The sequence below is a fragment of the Scomber japonicus genome, chromosome 10 (genome assembly GCF_027409825.1).
Source record: "Scomber japonicus isolate fScoJap1 chromosome 10, fScoJap1.pri, whole genome shotgun sequence".
NCBI lineage: Eukaryota > Metazoa > Chordata > Actinopteri > Scombriformes > Scombridae > Scomber > Scomber japonicus.
The window spans coordinates 12,637,926-12,655,469 of NC_070587.1; the positions used below are offsets into that span (position 1 = coordinate 12,637,926).

Sequence of the window (17,544 nt, forward strand, 5' to 3'; positions counted from 1 at the left end):
TGGGGGTAGGCAGGCACAGGGTGGGGGGAGGGCGAAAAGCCAAGAGCATTACATCATTGCTGGAGCAGAGTCAGAAAGGGAAGGATATGAGTCAGTGGACTGACTGCACCCTGCACCCCTCTCTCTCTCTCTCTCTCTCTCTCTCTCTCTCTCTCTCTCACTCTCACTCTCACTCTCTCTCCCTCCCTCTCCTCTTGGATGGCAGCCATGCCCCTTGTGTTAAAGTCCCCCCAGTACTCGAGTTGGAGTTGGGACTGTGGGGATTGGGACAGCAAAGCTTAGTGTATGTGCAGACTGCAGGATTTGTAGGTTAAGGCAAGCAAGTTTAGAGGGGCTTGAGTTAGTGTGTGGGCACCCTGCGGGGTACAGAAGAGAGTTAAAGGATTAACAGGACAATGAACAGTTGTCAAACGTGCTCCATTGGGAAGAAAAATAACAGTGTGAAGGGGGATAACTCTGAGAAATATACTATGGAACGAGAGATAAAAAGCAGAAGGAGGACTCAGGGATGGAAGAAGGTCTAACAGTGATGTCATGGTGGAGTGAAGGTGGGCGGGGGTTGGAGGGATGGTGGTTCTGGGGCGGGGATTGTGGAGGAAAGCTGGGCTGAGAGCAAGGCACTCAGTAATGTGAGAGTGCAGGGTCAGGACTGCAGAGTGTCTACCTGCTCTCCCCTGGGGCCCACAGCCCAGGCTATTATCAATCCCCTCAGTGGAGCCACAGCCTGTCATTATTCACTCACATGCATACACACACACGCATGTTCACACACAGCTCCAGCACATTCACACACTGGCACAGAAAGCGGAAGTGTAAAAAAAAAAAAAAGCACGTTTTGTGAGGTGTTAATTAAAATGGTTTTATATATATATATACGGAAATTAGAAATCCTGCATCACACGCTTAAGCTGAAATGATACATTACAATGTATAAAGTATGTTGACACTTATGACTGCAGCTGACAATTATTTTGATTATTTGGTGTATATACTATCAGGAAATTGTAGAAATATTCATCACACATTTGCAGAACACAATATGATTTAGTCAGATTTCTTTTTTTTTTTCCGACCAACAGTTAAAAATCCAGATTGATTAAATTCACCATCATAAAATACAATCTTGAAACTGAAACTTAATTCTGACAAAAAGGGTTAGGGTTAGGGTTAGGGTTAGGGTTAGGGTTTTTTTTACTTAATAACTTAACTAAAGGCTGATTTATTCTTTTGTGCATAATAAACTATCTTTTCATCTACACAGTGAAAATGGATACATTCACAATGTGTAATAAAAACCTCCACCTTAGAAAAGTGGCATTATGCCAGCTATTTCTTGTCTTTATTTATCAGCACAGTCAGCATAAAGCTAAATTAATCCCCAGAGGAAGTGCTCTCAGATCTTACTATGTTTTGTCCCCCTCCTGCTGGACGAGCAGGTTGGGTTTTTAGGTGTGGGATTGGTGACAGATAATGTTTGTCCTCTCCCTGCACTGCTGCAAGTTAGCTTTGCTGACAGACAGACAGACAGAAAGACAGACAGACAGACAGACAGACAGACAGACAGACAGACACAGCAGCAAAACCTGTAGAGGTTTCAAAGGAGCCTTTCTTCTTTACAAAGCAAGAGCCTGACCTGCTACGACCAGCGTCCTGCTGTGTACCCACTTCTGCAAGGTTGACTGCCACAAGTGATCTGTGTTAGTGAATTTCATTGTCTTATCTTGAATGAGGACAGGCATAAAGAAAAAGAGAGTTTATCTTTGTCCAGAGTGGCGAGCCATTAGGCTACAGTCTGATTTGACTTTTCTAGTGAGAATATCATCATCTTTTGAGCTATTTAATGTATTTATTACTGTTTAATTCAAGAAAGATTCATGTAGCCTACATTATCATCATTTTATGCATTATATGGTTATTTACAATCACTTACACAACCAATCATTTTCATTTTTCATTATTTTTGTCTCATAGTTGTATGGGCAGTCTGCATTCAAAACCAAGTATATAACCATAACTCTTCTTCTATGGCTCAAGTTTGACTTAAATCAGCATCTTTGATGTACTGTATAGCGTGCACAAGGTTCTTGGATATATAGGGCCCCATCTTGCACCCGGCACACAGCGGATAGCGGGCAAGACATCTTTTATAGTTTCACACCGACGCCCTGTGCCCACGTTGTCTAAATAGCAAATGCACTTGCACTGGTTTTGCGCACATGGGCGTGTTGGTCTCAAAGTGAGATGTGGTTAGTTTCATTGGTAGCGCGTTGGTTTTTAAGTCTCTGGTCACTGTTATTTTAGGGGCGCATTATCAAGATTTTAATAGGCGGATGCACAATGAGCATACATTCTATCTGTTACACACAGACACACACACACACACACATATAGGGACAGGCAGGGGCACATAACATGCAAAAACAAACAAACAAACAAACAAATAAATAACATCAACATATTAAAAATGCATGTCATATTGGTTAATCATAATATCAGATTTAATTAATTGTAAAAATATATATATATTTTTTTAAATGAGAATGTATGTTTGTTAGTGTGTGTGTGTGTGTGGGGGGGGGTCAGCACCTTGGAGAGTGCCACTGCGGACAGTGTCCTAACTGTATGAAAGGTTAACTTGATTACAACAGGTTTTGAACAATATTTAATACATTTTTAAGATGACACTGACAGGTTTCCATACTTTAAACAATTAAAGCCCTGCTGACTTTACATATTACTCCATGACTGAACAAAACGATTTTAAAGAAAACTGAAATTGTAATTAAAAGATAAATAAATGAAAACAAAGCGCCACGGCGTCTGTGTGGTGCGCAGCTGCATGCACAGTGACCTGACGGGAGGAGAAGCACAAATATGCAGCGCAAAGCGAGGTGGTGGTGTTTTTGTGGAAATTGGGTCTCAGCACCACGCCTGGTTCTGGAGGAAAGCCGCTCCGCTGCCACTTTTTATCAACAAGAAAAGCATTTGAACATCTGTGGTTAAAACATCTGTACTGATCTGTTAATGAATGTGAGTGATTCTTACAGTGTCTGTAATCCATAGCTGTTTATACTGTAGGACTGATGTGTTGATAAATCTACAGCCTCTGAGATACTGGACAGAGCGCAGTGCCATTAGGCTCAGTCGCTCACTGTTCATTAAATCAGCTGATGACACCATCCTGCTACAATATAACCACACACTTCTACACTCGTCAGACTGGTCGGTTATAACTCCATATTCTTCCGTTTTATGAATGACACATCAGGTTTGGCCCTGGCGCATTACACCATTAAAATAGTTAAAGTGGATTTGGTCACGCCCCAAAGGCACTTGCGCCACGCTTCACGTCATGCACTAGATCATTAAAATAGGGCTCATAATATGAATATATGCAAATATAGCAACCTGTACCTACTAACTGAATCAATTGAAATATGTTGAATAAACCAGTTTTTCAAACCCTGTGAGCCCATGAGTCAAATTCAAAAGTTGTGGGCATAGATTTTATATTATAGGGTTACATTCAGTGAAAATGTATTACTGTATGGTTATAGGCAAAAAAAAGTCCCAGAAAATCTAATTCTACATCTACAGTGCAAAAAACAACAACCATGTAGGCAGTCGTCATACTGAACAAAAATTCAGCAAAAAAGTTTTTATCTACAAAATCAGCAGCATGTCACAGCCACTGCCTTGTGACTGTTATTACATCTTCTTGAATGCTGGCAGAGGGAAATGGTGTTGATGTAAAGCACGGCTATACTGCATACCTCATTGTACTTTCATGACTTTTCCCATGTGGAAATGTTTGGATTCGCTGTGTTGCTCAAATGTCATATGTGCAGTTAAATGAGTGTGATTGTGATAAATTGGGACGTTAGACAGAAATGACACACGGTGCGGATGGTAATGGTTCTGTGTGTGTGGAGCAATCTAAAATGTCTGGAGCGTAAATGCACATATTTAAGGTCTGGACAAATAAAGGTATTTATTCAGGTGGGGGAACATTCGCTCTGGTGCCCCCATTTGGCCATCACTCCTTCACCACTCACCATTACCGTAATCCAGGCTATGATGCAGTCAATTGATTATATTAACCCGTTGAGCACAGCTAACCTAAATGCTTCTTGTTTGCACTCATTTCTACATACTCAAGGAAATGGAGCTTTATTGACTGATGAGAGGCAGCATTCATCCTGATGATACTGATAACTAGAGAATTATTGATCCTCCTGATACAGGGTTCTTAAAAAATCATGTAGTGAATGCCGGCCATTTTTTAGGCTGCTGGAACTGAATAGTTATTATATGCATTTGGGTGTTGCAGTACCCACACAGCTGGAAATCTGTGTTCTTACAAGCAGGGATTTGGTGGCAGTTGTATAAATGATGTCACTGTGTGCAGATGTAGTGGTCTGGGTGTTTGGATGGCTGCAGCCTTAAGCCAGCGATGGAGACAGGACTGCTGTCAATAGTTTAAGCACAGCCTGGGCCTCATCTGTACATGTGATTTATTGATGTGGCCGTGAGTGTGGATAGGTCTGTTTGTCCGCACACGCTTTTGTGGTCAATAAGGGAGATTTTCCCCACAGAGCTTCCATCGCTGCAGCAATTTCTAAATGCGATTTTCGTCATGCACATCTCATGTGGTTGTTATGACAAATATTATTCATTCATCATCACCATCATCATCATTCATCCATTGTACTGCATGAAGTGTGCGTGTTTAAAGTGCATCCAAAAACTCCCAAGATGCCTCAACTTTCAACTGCTGCACTAATGCAACAGCCACATACTCTGTTTTCCATTCTGACGAATTAATGCGTGAAATTACATAAGACACTAAAGCGTCCTTTGTTTTGCAATCTCACAAAAAGAATTGTGATAGTCCAAGCATTCTTCTCCATTGTCGATAGGCTCTTCATTTGTCAGGGTGCTACAGCATCTCCAGAGATTCATTTTTCAGTGGAAATGTTAAAAATGCCTCATTACTTGGACATTAAACTGTATGTAATTTCATGTAGTGTTGAAAACCCTTTGTCCATCACAAACTAGTTCTGGTATGATCATCACTACTCTTTTGTTCTTTTAAAACTCACAACGTGATCTGTGATGGAATTGGCTGTTTTTCTTAACGAAAATTATAATCAGTAGCTCTTTGGCAACTTCAGTTTTTATTGTAAGTCATACATGTTGCAAATGTGAATTAATCCATCAAGTCATTTAAGTACAATCATCCCTTTTCCCCCATATCTCTAACTTTAAAAAAAATCTAGAGCTGTGTTGCTTAACCAAATAAAATACTAGATTTGCTTTAATTTCATAATTAAAGCACATTGCAAACTTCTGTTAAACAAATAAATAAATAAATAAAATCCCCCATTTTACATTATCAGCAGTGTAAAAGTGCACATTGAATGGTTTTTAACACACTGTAATGCTGTAAGAGTGTTTTGTTAATGTTGCATAGACAGATTATTAATTATTGATTGAATTAATATAATACAATGCAGCTGTAATCATATAAACTATACCTATTGGATGATGAATACGAAATATGAAGTATGTATTGGGTATGTTCATGATATTAACGCACAAAGCAATTATTATATTATTATATCAACAGAAGAAATTGATAGAAATCTGACTTTCAGTTAAGACTTCATAATAAACTTTCAAACATCAGTTTTAAACACTTTTAAACTGTTTTAAATTTGCCTGTCAGAGAGATTTATGACATGTGTAATCATAAACCATTAAATATCATGACAACTATGTTATCCTGTGTTATCAATCAGTCATTATATGTTTATTCACCAGTTATAGATGTATCATAGCAGAAATTATATGTAATTAGCACCGTAGAGGTGGTAGTGGTAGTTTTGGTTTCATGTTGTCATATGACAAAACAAAGAAAATTACTCTTTTATGATTTATAACACAGTGTGTGTCTGTGTGTCCCAGGCCTGTCCCCGGCTCACTGTCCTCACTGCTGCACCTACGAAACAGACAGCGACAGCCTCTGCCAGCCTCCATGCCTGGAACTCTGCCAGACCCAACCATGCCTGGCTCCTCCGCTGTGCTGATGCCCGTGAGTACACAGAGCACACTCAATCACTGGTGTACTCGCACATGCTGGAGCAAAGTCACTCGCTCACACTCACACATGCAGTAAGTGATGACAGTGTACATTCAATCTGCACACAAACTATGTAGGTTGTAGTTTGGGGGATGTGTTCTATCACTATAAAAATGACTTACTACAGTTAATGAAAGAAGTCCTCTTCTGTAGGAATGAAGGATTTTACCTCTGGGTTGAGAATATAGACTTTATTGTAATGAAGCCAAAAAGATTTAGGGGACCCACATTGGGAAGCAGGAAATGATAACAACTCAGAAAAACCTGCTCATATCAGGATTCTAATGATACAACATATGTTCTCATTGTAACACAAGACAGCCCGTGTTTATGGTATTCAAAAAAAAAACCCTCCCATGTTTATTAAATTAAGAGCTAAGCCATTTTGGGGAAGATTGACGGTTCAGGAAAGGGGTGCAGGTTTGGGTGATATTTTTACACAAAACACACTTAGTGCAATTAAGGCTGTGTGTCAGGTTCTAGGTCTTTCTGATTCTCTGTGGACAGGGGTATGGGAGGTTGGGGTTTTGTGGAGGGGGGGTCGTTCCCCAAGGTGTTCCCCACACCACCCAGAGTTCAGCAGCTGGGAGGCCACAGCAGCCCACATACACATGTGTATGCATGCAGACGCTCACACAAAGGTTTCTTCTTTCCTGCATATACTGCTCAGCAAACACTGCTCACATCATCACCCTGTGCAGATGACCTTTCACCCCTGTCAGCTTCCCAGCTGATTTCCTCACATTCAGGTCTCTGCTGTGTTACATGACCACACTGACCAGGGGCATTTTAGGGCAAGTGGTTACCACACACAAATGAAAACAGATATTGATGCATTCACACACCTCCTCACACCTCCTCACAGCTAGTTCAACTTTAAGACATTAAGGCATCCTGTATCAAGTGCGGCTGGGGTTTGATGTGTTAGTCCGACTGACACTCACAACACTATCATCAAAAACACACATACCCCTGTTGCACCGGCTTCCTGTGTTAAGTCCCTCCATGCTGGCTTCCTGTTTTGGGTCAGCTCCAGTTATAATCACACAGAGCTGTGCACAGGGCAGCCTGTCATGTGAAATCAGGCTCTCATGCTCTCTCATCTCATCCCCCATAGCTCACTGTGCAGGACGATGAGTCTCACACGTTTTGCTTTTTTAGAAAGCAGTGATAGCTTTTCATCAAGACTTGAAATTCTCCAATAGAATACACAATTTCTAAATAGTCAGTATGTATTGACTCATCTTCTATGAAAAAGCTTTGTGGTATAGGATGATATGTGCATATGTATGAATATAACTGTTCCCATTGTGTTGTAATCTTCAGATGGAGAGACAGATGTCCATGGGCTCCAATATGATGGGTATGCAAGGTCCCACCCACAGCAGCTCCTGTTCTTCCACTCACATTCCCTCCATGCACTCAGAGGCCAAACTGGTGAGTATATGTATGCATTCACATGGATACATACATATACATTTATGCAGATGCATACACAAGTGCACATGCTCACAAGCTCAAAGTTTTGCAGCTCTCTTTTCCACTGGGCTCTGCCAGCAAAGCTATACTCTTAGGTCTGTGTGGATTTCATCATTTGGTACGTAATCAAAGCTGTGTCTGAACCTGCCAGTGCAGCATTGGAGACTCTGGCTAGAATAAAGGGCCCTTTATGTGGTTGTGGCTCGGCTGCCCACCGACTGCCTGATGTATATCTTAATGTACAGAACATGTTCTGTAGGTCCTACAACTTGTTAGCGCTAGTTTAACACAGCAGGGAAAAAATCAAATGACTTCATCCTTCACAAAGCAGGCAGTTAGAGCAGTGGGAATAAGCCAAAGCTGAAAGTGGAGAGAGACAGAATGGATACGGATTTTGAGAGTTAAGGAAGTGTAGAGGATTATTGAAAAAACAAAAAACTGAAGAGAAAGAGACCTTCCACTCACTCCAGCTTTGCATACTTGTACTGCTGTGATACTAATGCCAAGGGCCGACTGTATAAATCTGATTAATGACAAATGGACAAACAGTTACACGCTAGGTGATATGAATTGATTAATACTGTAGCAACATGACCATCATCCAACCATTGTTTTCAAAATAAATAACTCTGAAAATGGAAAGAAATGCGCCACAGAAAAAAAGAGCAAACTGTGTCATGACTTGGAAATCAAAAAAATCACAAAACGTAATGAAAAGCATTTGCTGCTCTTCGTGTTTGGAAAGGTTCACTGATAGCTGAGTTTGCTGGAGAGAAACATCTTGTGGAGGGAGGGAGAGAGAGAGACAGAGAGAGAGAGGAGGCAGCAGAGGTCATTAGAAGAGTTATTGCTCTGATAGAGGAGAGCGGGAGCATTCCCAGGGCATTTAATTCTCCCTCTTCCTCCTGCTCTCTCAAGATTGATCGTCTTTGTAGTCTTTTGAATCTCTTCAACTGTTCCTATGGTAACACGCTGGGGTAACACAATATTAGTGTATTAGGCTTATCTCTCCTCTGGCCGTTGTCCAGACACATCTTACTATTTTTTTTTTCTTCTCCTATCTATGTAATTGAATTGTAAATGCTCTGTTAGGCCTCTCATAAACATATGCAGTCATTAAATGGCTACAGGCCCCTCAACCATGCAGCTTTCTGGTCAGTTGGCCATTCAGACACGAGGCACGGCAACCAAATGTGGATCAATTGAGATTCTGCTCCCTGATGTCTGAACGTGACTGATGGAATTCCACGATTGTGGACAGAAAGTGAGAGACTAATTGTGTTATCAGGGTGCAATCTCCAGCGTGGGTTTCATAAGCATAGACGTGGTCTCTAATGTCTGTAATATCCGCGCCCGGGCCAGGTCGATAAATACGGCCTTGCTATCGGATAACTGGGCCATGATCAGGCCCATGTGTCCCCTGCGACGTTCTCAATCCGGCTCTAATCGCATTACCCCAACCATGTTGACTTTCCGCCAATGGGAAATCTCCGCACTGTAACCCCACACCCCCGAGGCACGGACCTGGATGCACTCTTTCTGCTCAACGTTTACATTGTGAGAGTGGAGAAGGGAATTGAGTGGGACTTTGATAGACATGAAGGAAATAGATAGACAGGCAGAGTGAGTGGGGAGTTGAAAAGTGAGAGACGGTATTGATATTCTGAGACACTAAACAGCGAACAAGAGCAAGAAATTGGAAGAGTTCTTTGTACGTGACTTAAAAGGGCTTTTGCTTGGCCTAGTTTCCTGTACCTCTCTGCATGTGTGCATGTCTACATGTGTGTGCTTGTGATTGTTTGATATTTTGTTGTAACTAGAGGCCATGGTACCAGGATTAACCCTCCCCTGCCAGAGAAAGCATACTGTGGGTCCAGAGCCTGGGCTAATGAAGTCTAATTGATTTTGTGGTGGGCCAGAGCAGCATGGAGGCCTGTCTCTGGTGTAAATAGTTAATGAGCCAAAGGACTGCTGTGGCCCCTTGGGGACTCATATCTCACTCCAAGCTCTCTGTTTGTGCTCTGTGGGCCGAAGACTGTATCTCTGCATCAGTGCCAGTCTTTGTTCTCTTTTATCTCAAGTTTTCTACTTAAGCGCCATCATTTAAGTGGTCCAGCAAAGCCCGATGGTGTAATAACTGACTTTTATTTTTTCTTTCAGTGCTTTTAGCTGGTTGGGAGTGTTGCTAAGATTGGAGAATTTTATTAGTTTTGGTTCAACCTTTTTTTTTCTTTTTTCTTGTGAAGCACTGGGTGCTCATGGTGCCGGGTGTGGTTGTGTTCTGTTCTGTTGTGGTCAGGGGAATAGAATGGTGCGTGTTGTGCGCTTGAGGTTGTGGGATAGTTGACCCTCGCAGCGTGGAGGAAACGCTGCAGAGAGGAGGCCAAGTTCCACAGTGCGCCGGCCAAGGCATTACGTCACTGCTCAGAGCCAGTTCTCCACAGGGCCTCACGAACAGTTGCACACACACACACACATACACACACACCGTCTGCTCAGATTCTGTGTCATTTGCACGATGTCTCATAGGTAAACAGACACACATACTCATGCAGACAGTCAGGTACTTAAAAACACAAGTACGACGTAAACACATGCATGTGGAGATGCATAAATTATATAAACACACTCAAATGTGCATCCACGCACTGTATTCTTCTCCAAAAACTGATATATTTGTTTGTATGATGAAAGATATTCACTATCATTTCTCTTCTGTTACAAGCTCTTATTAAGCTGGCTCTAAATAACATCTGCGAGTGCCAACTGTGGGACATGACTCAGCTCATGTCACTGGGAGCCTTTTCAAAGTGGTGGACTTCGGCATTGTTTTTGTGTCCCTTTTTAAATGAGCTCCATGCTTTCCACATCCCGCTTGCCTGCTAATTTCAGACAGCAGGGTCTTGAAATGGTTTGGTGCTGGTGTATGAAAATGTGTTATTTATTATCTCCCCATTATCTATTGTTTACATTGTAACTAAGGACAATAAATTTGTCACTAAGCATTGGGCTAGGTGCTGAGTTTTTTATGAGGTAAACAATACTATATGTTCCTTCATTGCAGCTCTCTTGGCTGTGGAGCTGGCACTAGATGGGTGGATGACATAATTCCTGGCATGTTCTAAATGTACTCCTTTTTACTTGAGGAGGGGAAAAAAACGGTGCGTCTCTTAAAGAAACATTTCATAGTACACACGAGGGCCAATAATCAAAGTGTTTCAAGCACAATAATGCAGCTTTTTACATTTCATTTACACTACCAGTTCTTATGTTTCAGTTACAGAATTGCAGCAGGCATTTAGGTTAATAGACTTAAAGATCGCTAAAGATGAAGTTTTTCCCTAAATAGCAAGCAAGTGAAAAATGAAAAAGTTACATGGATATTCTGCTCAGAAATGCCAAGAACAGAACGTGTGAAACAGCCACAGATGTGTCACTTTTTAACCCTGCTACGTAATGATTGATTGAGCGATTAACATAGTATGGAGTCATTTGTAAGCAGTTTAACCATTAGAGTACATGGTAACCCTATTATATGTTCCATTCATTTTCTACCACCATAGTAGGGGATTACCTCTGGCTAAATGTCTTGTTGTGAGGAGGAGGAGCAGAAGCACACACAATAGGAGTCTAACTCCAGGTTTTGTAAGCAACATCTGTATGAATGGTGGCATTGTCAGGGTATGATGTCATTGGAGAAGGACGGTGAGCTAAGAGCACAGCTGAATCTGTAGGCTGCTTCACTGAGCTCTGCAGTATGTGTATGCGTGCTCTATATGTTGGTGTGTGTGCGTGTGTGCTTATGGTTGTGTGTGCAAATGGCTGACTTTCACTGCACTGGCACCCTCTCTGGCAATCATTGTCCTCGGAGTCAAAACACATCTGTGGACTAAGTGGCCTAAAACAAACCATGAAGTTGGAGGTTGCGCATAGTTTTTGATACTGATCTGTTATGTACATATGTGTGGTTAGTTAAGTAAACATGTGGATATGGAAGTGCGATAAACAACAGTCAAACAGGGACACAAGACACATGGCAAGATACACTGCAGCACAGTAGAGAGAGTGGTCAATGTCAATGACTTGGATTGCAAAGAAACTTTTTCACATGCTAAACATATGATTATGTTCTTTGCTGTGGAGGTGAGTGGATTCAGCAGAGTGGAGTTCAGGACTAAGGAGCTGCTGGGGATCAATGTGTCTCTGCCAGTTTATCAGTGTTGGACAGAGACCAGCGAGGGGCCCCTCTCTCACTGCTTCCACTGTGTTACTAAAGTGTTTGGTTTTTGTGAGCTGGAGACACATACTGTTTAAAGTAATAGTCAAAGATAAATAGACATGCTGTGTTGTCTTTAAGATGATGCGCCACTCATTTGACAGGCTTGTTTGTTTCAATAATGAACAATGTGGTCAACCACATTCAGTTGCTGAATACAAAACTGGGGTTTGCATCTGCTCAACCATGGAATAACATCAGAACCTGTAATGAGGTATATACAGTTGGTGAGATTCAGAGTTGAGAGTCAACCTAACCGAAAGTGCAAGCAATGTGATAAAGTTCATGAGATGTATTTTCCTTTTATACATTATTTAGTTTCTATTTGATTCATCAGTTTATACTCCGTGATCATGTATATGTAACTCTGGATGAACAGAATTTATGGATGGGAAGTAATAACTAACCTATAATCCTGAAGTCCTAAAGTAACAAAATAGTAAACATGTTGTTAATATAAAAAGTCATGTTCACTATTTTCAGATTAGCCAGTTCTTTGACACACTGTGTATACTAGCACACATTTATATTTAAGTAATTGCATGTGTGTGTGCATGTATGCATAAGCCTCTGTGTGTGATTGTGTGGATGGGGTTATGGACGAGGGTGGCAGTTGTGGCACAGAGCATCGCATCTGTTTGTCTTTGGATGAATGTTTGTTGTTTTAGCTGTGCTGATGGGAGGTGTATGTGAAGGCCATTTGGTCATGGTTCAGGGCCTGTGAATGGGACAGGGCTCCGGCAGAGCCAAGCTTGGGTAAACCAGCTGCCACCACCACCGCGGGCCAGACTGGGCTGGTCCAGTGACCATGAGCCCCCCTGGAGCCTGAGCTTTGAATGAGATACTCACCAGACTCTAAAAAAACCACTCACACATTGGAGGGGTGATTGGATAAAGATTGTTGGGTCAGAGATTTTCAGTCTGATAAAGTTCAGTCAATATTGACCAGTTAGGTCACTCTCAGATCTCCTGAATGGTCAAGTTTGTCCCTACAAGTTGGACCCACTTCTGTTTTCTTTTCTTCCTTTTTTGCCCCCAGCAGGCAATCAAAATTAATAGACTTCCTCTTTTTATACTTCTCCTTCTCGTTTAAAGGAAAATAAATTGCTTCTCAGTCATTTTGACATGTTGTAGCACACGAGGAATCTCATGCCTGTGGGTGTTTCAACAGTGTGGTAGCTTAATCCAAATGTTTATCAGCATAGTTTTAATATATTTGATACTAGAAATGCAAGTATGTATGACATAACATACTCTGAATGAACAAAAGAGCTTTTTATCATAAGTACACAGGCTACAATTTACATATTTGCAGTGAGTGGCATGGAAGTTAAGAGTCCCGTGCCAGCCAAAAATAACACGAGCATTAGACACATGTTATTTTAAGAGTCTTTAAAATTATTTTTGATTCAAGTAGTCACATTTCAAGTTACTTTTATTACCACCATGATGCCTGACTTGCCTGTTGCCACATTATTTAAAGACAAAAAACTGACAGACGTCAGTGTCTATTATTATGCATTCTGTTTTGGTCTGTCTTTCTCTGACATTGTTATTCTTAGGCATTCTCTGTATTCAGGATTGTGGCAGTGGGTGTAGTGATAACCATGTAGGCTGTACTGGAGCAGGGCTTTACAAGAGAGGGAACAGTGGGGATATACAGACTGGAGTCAGAGGCCCATCCATTAACTTGACAGGGTGGAGAAGCTGCCAAGAGTATGAGCGCATGCTTTGGAGCATGCTCTCTCAGTGGGCGTGTGTCTCGCTGCGCCCATACCGCCGGTTCCTCCGAGCACCACCAGAGCGCCTGGCCCTGGCAGAACAGCCAGTCTATGTTCATCTCCCTGTCTGCGTCTGGAACCACAGGGAGGCTCTGTTCGGGCCCAGCTCTGATCAGCTTGGCCCAGAACCCGAGAAAGGAGAGAGGGGGCGACATTACAGCCCAGCGCTCCCATCAGACTGTCTGCCTCGCTGTTCCCTGAGGAAATCAGTTTAACAGTCCCCAGCTCTTGGCAAGCAGAGGGAGAGGGGGCGGAGGAACAGGGTAGAGGTGTGTGAGAGAGAGTGGAGTGGGGCGAGGGGGGCTGTTACTGCCTCTCTGGGCGAGAGGGAAATCTAATAAAATTGAACTAATGGGGGTTTGGAGTTTTAGGGGACAGAGAGTGGGTTTTGCAGGCAGGCACTGGTGGGTAGTGGTGGAGATGAGGAGGATGGAATTAGATCCTCTGAGTGCTTGGCAAAGCACTCAGCAGAGCCAAACTCCTGCTTTCAACTGCAGATGGTGAACCCATGTCGGGTTTAGAGTGTGAGTTAGAGGGCCGAGGCTCACAAAAAATATTGCCAGGAAAGTTACAGCTATGATATATTATGCAATTAGAAATACTGTTCACATACACATGATTGCTGAACTTGCTGCCGTACTGGTATAGTGTTAACAAAAGGCTGACAGAGATAGACGGAGGCTTTAATGCTTCACTTTCAACTTTAATGTGAAGTGGAAGATCTCCATTTAAAACTGTGATCTTTTTGCACTTAAACTATGACTCCACAGGCTGGTTAAATCTTTCTAACCTGCTTTAAGGCGCCAGAGGGCCACAGGTCCCCTGATAGTACACTGCTCCACTTTTAAGGGGAATAAAAGTGCTCACCCTGACCTCACAGGGTTTGATTTACCCATCCTGAGGCAGGCGTGGTCTCTTCCCTTTGTACCTGCTCCATGCTCTTGCTTTCTCCTCCCAGGGTTAATAGATATGAAGTCATCTGGTGAGAAGAAACCTGAGTGTGTTCTCAGGATGTGCCCAGAGCACTCACAGCGACATCACTCAAAGCCTCCCTGTGGCAGAGAGGAACCCGCCATTAATAAATATCATTAATGGGTGGTCACCTGGTCTCCCTGAAACCACATAAATGGCCTTAAAAAAGAAGTGGAAGTCGAGAGGTCAGGGGGCAAAGGTCTGGGAGGAGATAGCTCCCCTCTGGGCAAACGATGGCTGAATCAGGGATGGTGTTTTAACAATGGAAAATCAATAGGCTTACTACTTTCAGTACACTGTCAGAATGCATGAAATGTAGTGTCAAATGCATGTGATTACAGAAACACAGGCTGCTAGTTTATAGATTTATTCCCGGTGAATCTGCCTATGTCTTTATTATGTCATAGACTACTCATCTTCTTGTTCCTTTGCTATTTTTTTTCATTTTTTTAGCAACAGCAGGGCAGACAGTGGTCCGACAGACTCTGTGCCATCCCATCTGTGAGCACCCTGTACTGCCACAGGCTAACACCTGCACTGATTTAATGACTGTTTTCTGAGGCAGCCATGTTGCTGCAGGAGAAATGTATATGTATGTGTGTGTAATTAGAGAAAAAATGCATGTGGTGGTTAAGTTCTTGTGCTTAGCACAGTCTGGGGAAATACAACCATGTGTTAAAGAGGCATTAGGGATCCTGATGAAGGTGTTTGAGAATCACAGCCTGCTCATCATCGCTCTGCTAACGTCCCTTAGTTGCGTCACTGTGGTTCTGGATACAAAGACTTAAGTTTTGGCCGAGGTTGGTTTAACTGAGCTGTGTCTCAACTCCAGACGGAGCAGTAGCAAGCACTTGTACAGAGATAGCTGCGGGAATAAGCTTATATCACGGTAAGGGTTTTCTCTTTTAACACACTCTTTACTGTGTGTGTTGATCTATCTGCCACTTATTTAGGTTTTCTGTTTATTTTCTGGTTAGATGTTCATTTATCTCTTTGATCTGTTTGTAATGTGGGATAGGTTTTGCTAGAGATGTGCTTTCCTAGTTGGAAAGCATACCTATAGCTTAACATTATACAATATTAACTTATGTTGCTTTGCATTTTGTTTGGTGAAAATTATAACCGCATGCATCATTTCAGTCCTCTTATCTTGGTGCTTTTACCTTTTCATAACCACTACCAGTGACGCCCCCGCAGCTCTTTGACCTGCCTCTGTACTCTGACACTCTTGGGCCTCTTCGGATGCGGGCTAATTCAATTAATAAACAGATAGCACTGCACTGCCAGCTGGACGGCTCTCAGACACTGATAAATGAGCACTCGCTGTCTTGGGCTGATGGTGTGTGGGGAGGAGACACTAGAAGCCATCTAATCTCCCCCCACCCCTGGTCCTCTTTCTCTCAATGCCCCCCTTCACCTCCCTTTACCCTCTCTGTCCTTCTCCCCTGGCGCCTGGTTGGCAGGCAGCTCAAGCAGCCATAGATGAGCATCTTACCCACACACAGGCAGTGTTAGTAGGGCCACAGAAATACAGAGGTAGACAGGCTGCCAGCAGATTTCTCTGGCTTCTGTTCATTCAGGTGATTGCCTGCTCTGTGACGGAGTGGCAGGAGATTGTCAAACCCTGATTGGTTTTCTCTTTCACAAGAGGGGTGGGCCTCACCTCTCTAGCTGAAGGGAAGGCCTTATGTGAAGGCTGTCAGCCTCAGAATTCATGCTGTGAATCATGGAAGATGTCCCTGTCAACACCGGTGACTATGATTGATATCTGTAAGCTCATTTAAATCCTTTTTCTGTTTTAGTTGCATGTCAATTAGCTTTGTTGTCTCTGCATTATAATACTATATCCAGATAGCTATCCAGAAAAATAAGTTCTGTAAATACTGATAACACATAGTAAGAGTCATCTCATTGCTACTGGTTACCCTCAGTAAGTCTGGTATGATTGTGATGCTGTGGACAGCTGCAGGCCTGACATTGCCCGCTGTGTGTTAGTGTAGACTGTAGTGGTATTTTAACCCCTGTCTTATTTGCCACAAAGAGGAAGGGCTGTGGCCCCTGGGAGTTGTGCTGCTGAGGTTGTGGTCAAGGCGGTTTCCAGGGGTTTGGCTATGATCAGACAAAGATAAAAAGAGTAAATTTAAAATTTCTTCATGAAGCACGTCAGGAAAAACAGATTAATGTAGCTCTAGTAATGTAGCACGCTGTCACTATGTCAGGCATCTCTTGGAATGACAAACAGAAACTTTACTCAGCCAAAACAGGCTTGGCAAGGTCATAATTTCACTGTGCTGGTTTCATGTGCAACTCTGTATCACAGACACACGCTGTGTATGGAAACTGTATACAGGACACCTAGACTCTAGAATATGCAATAAATGCTCTGACAAACATATATGTAATTTGTAACACAAACAAGTAGAGCATGCTCTTTTTTTAACTGTCCCATTTCTGAAATGATTAAGTATGCTGTGTCTCCACCCTCCTGATAAAAAGCTTTCCACTCATGGACAGTGTGAGAAATGACTGGAGGGCTGATGTTGTGTTGCGGTCGTGTCTACGCATTGTGATCCAGACCAGCTGGATGCCATTCCCTATGGGAATCATGAATGTGAAGGTTGTTAAAAGATATGGAGCCCTGGACAGAGCATAGACTCACTGACAGCAGCTGGGAGAAGGGGGAAGGGAGCGCAGCGAGGAAAGCGAGCACTGGGAAAGAGAATAGAAAACTTTGTGGAATTCACAACAGTAGCTTTAAGATAAATGCCTTAACTTCGGTTTTGTTGCAAACTTTGGTTCAAAGTAACATGTTGTATAAAACCTTAAGAATCATAGACATGATTTAAGTGTTTGCTTAAAGTGTTTATTTGCATTAGAAATGCTCTTTTAGTAAA

The 17,544-nt window shown here is 42.4% G+C and overlaps 1 protein-coding gene across 2 annotated transcripts in view; it reads left to right on the forward strand.

Moving 5' to 3' along the window:
* creb5b (cAMP responsive element binding protein 5b) overlaps positions 1-17,544 on the forward strand; it is a 39,639-nt gene that overhangs the window by 15,321 nt on the left and 6,774 nt on the right. For both annotated transcript variants that reach the window (XM_053327316.1, XM_053327317.1), the window contains exons 6-7: positions 5,968-6,094; positions 7,469-7,579. In XM_053327316.1, the coding sequence (XP_053183291.1) occupies positions 5,968-6,094; positions 7,469-7,579 (238 nt within the window). The remainder of the gene's footprint in view (positions 1-5,967; positions 6,095-7,468; positions 7,580-17,544) is intronic.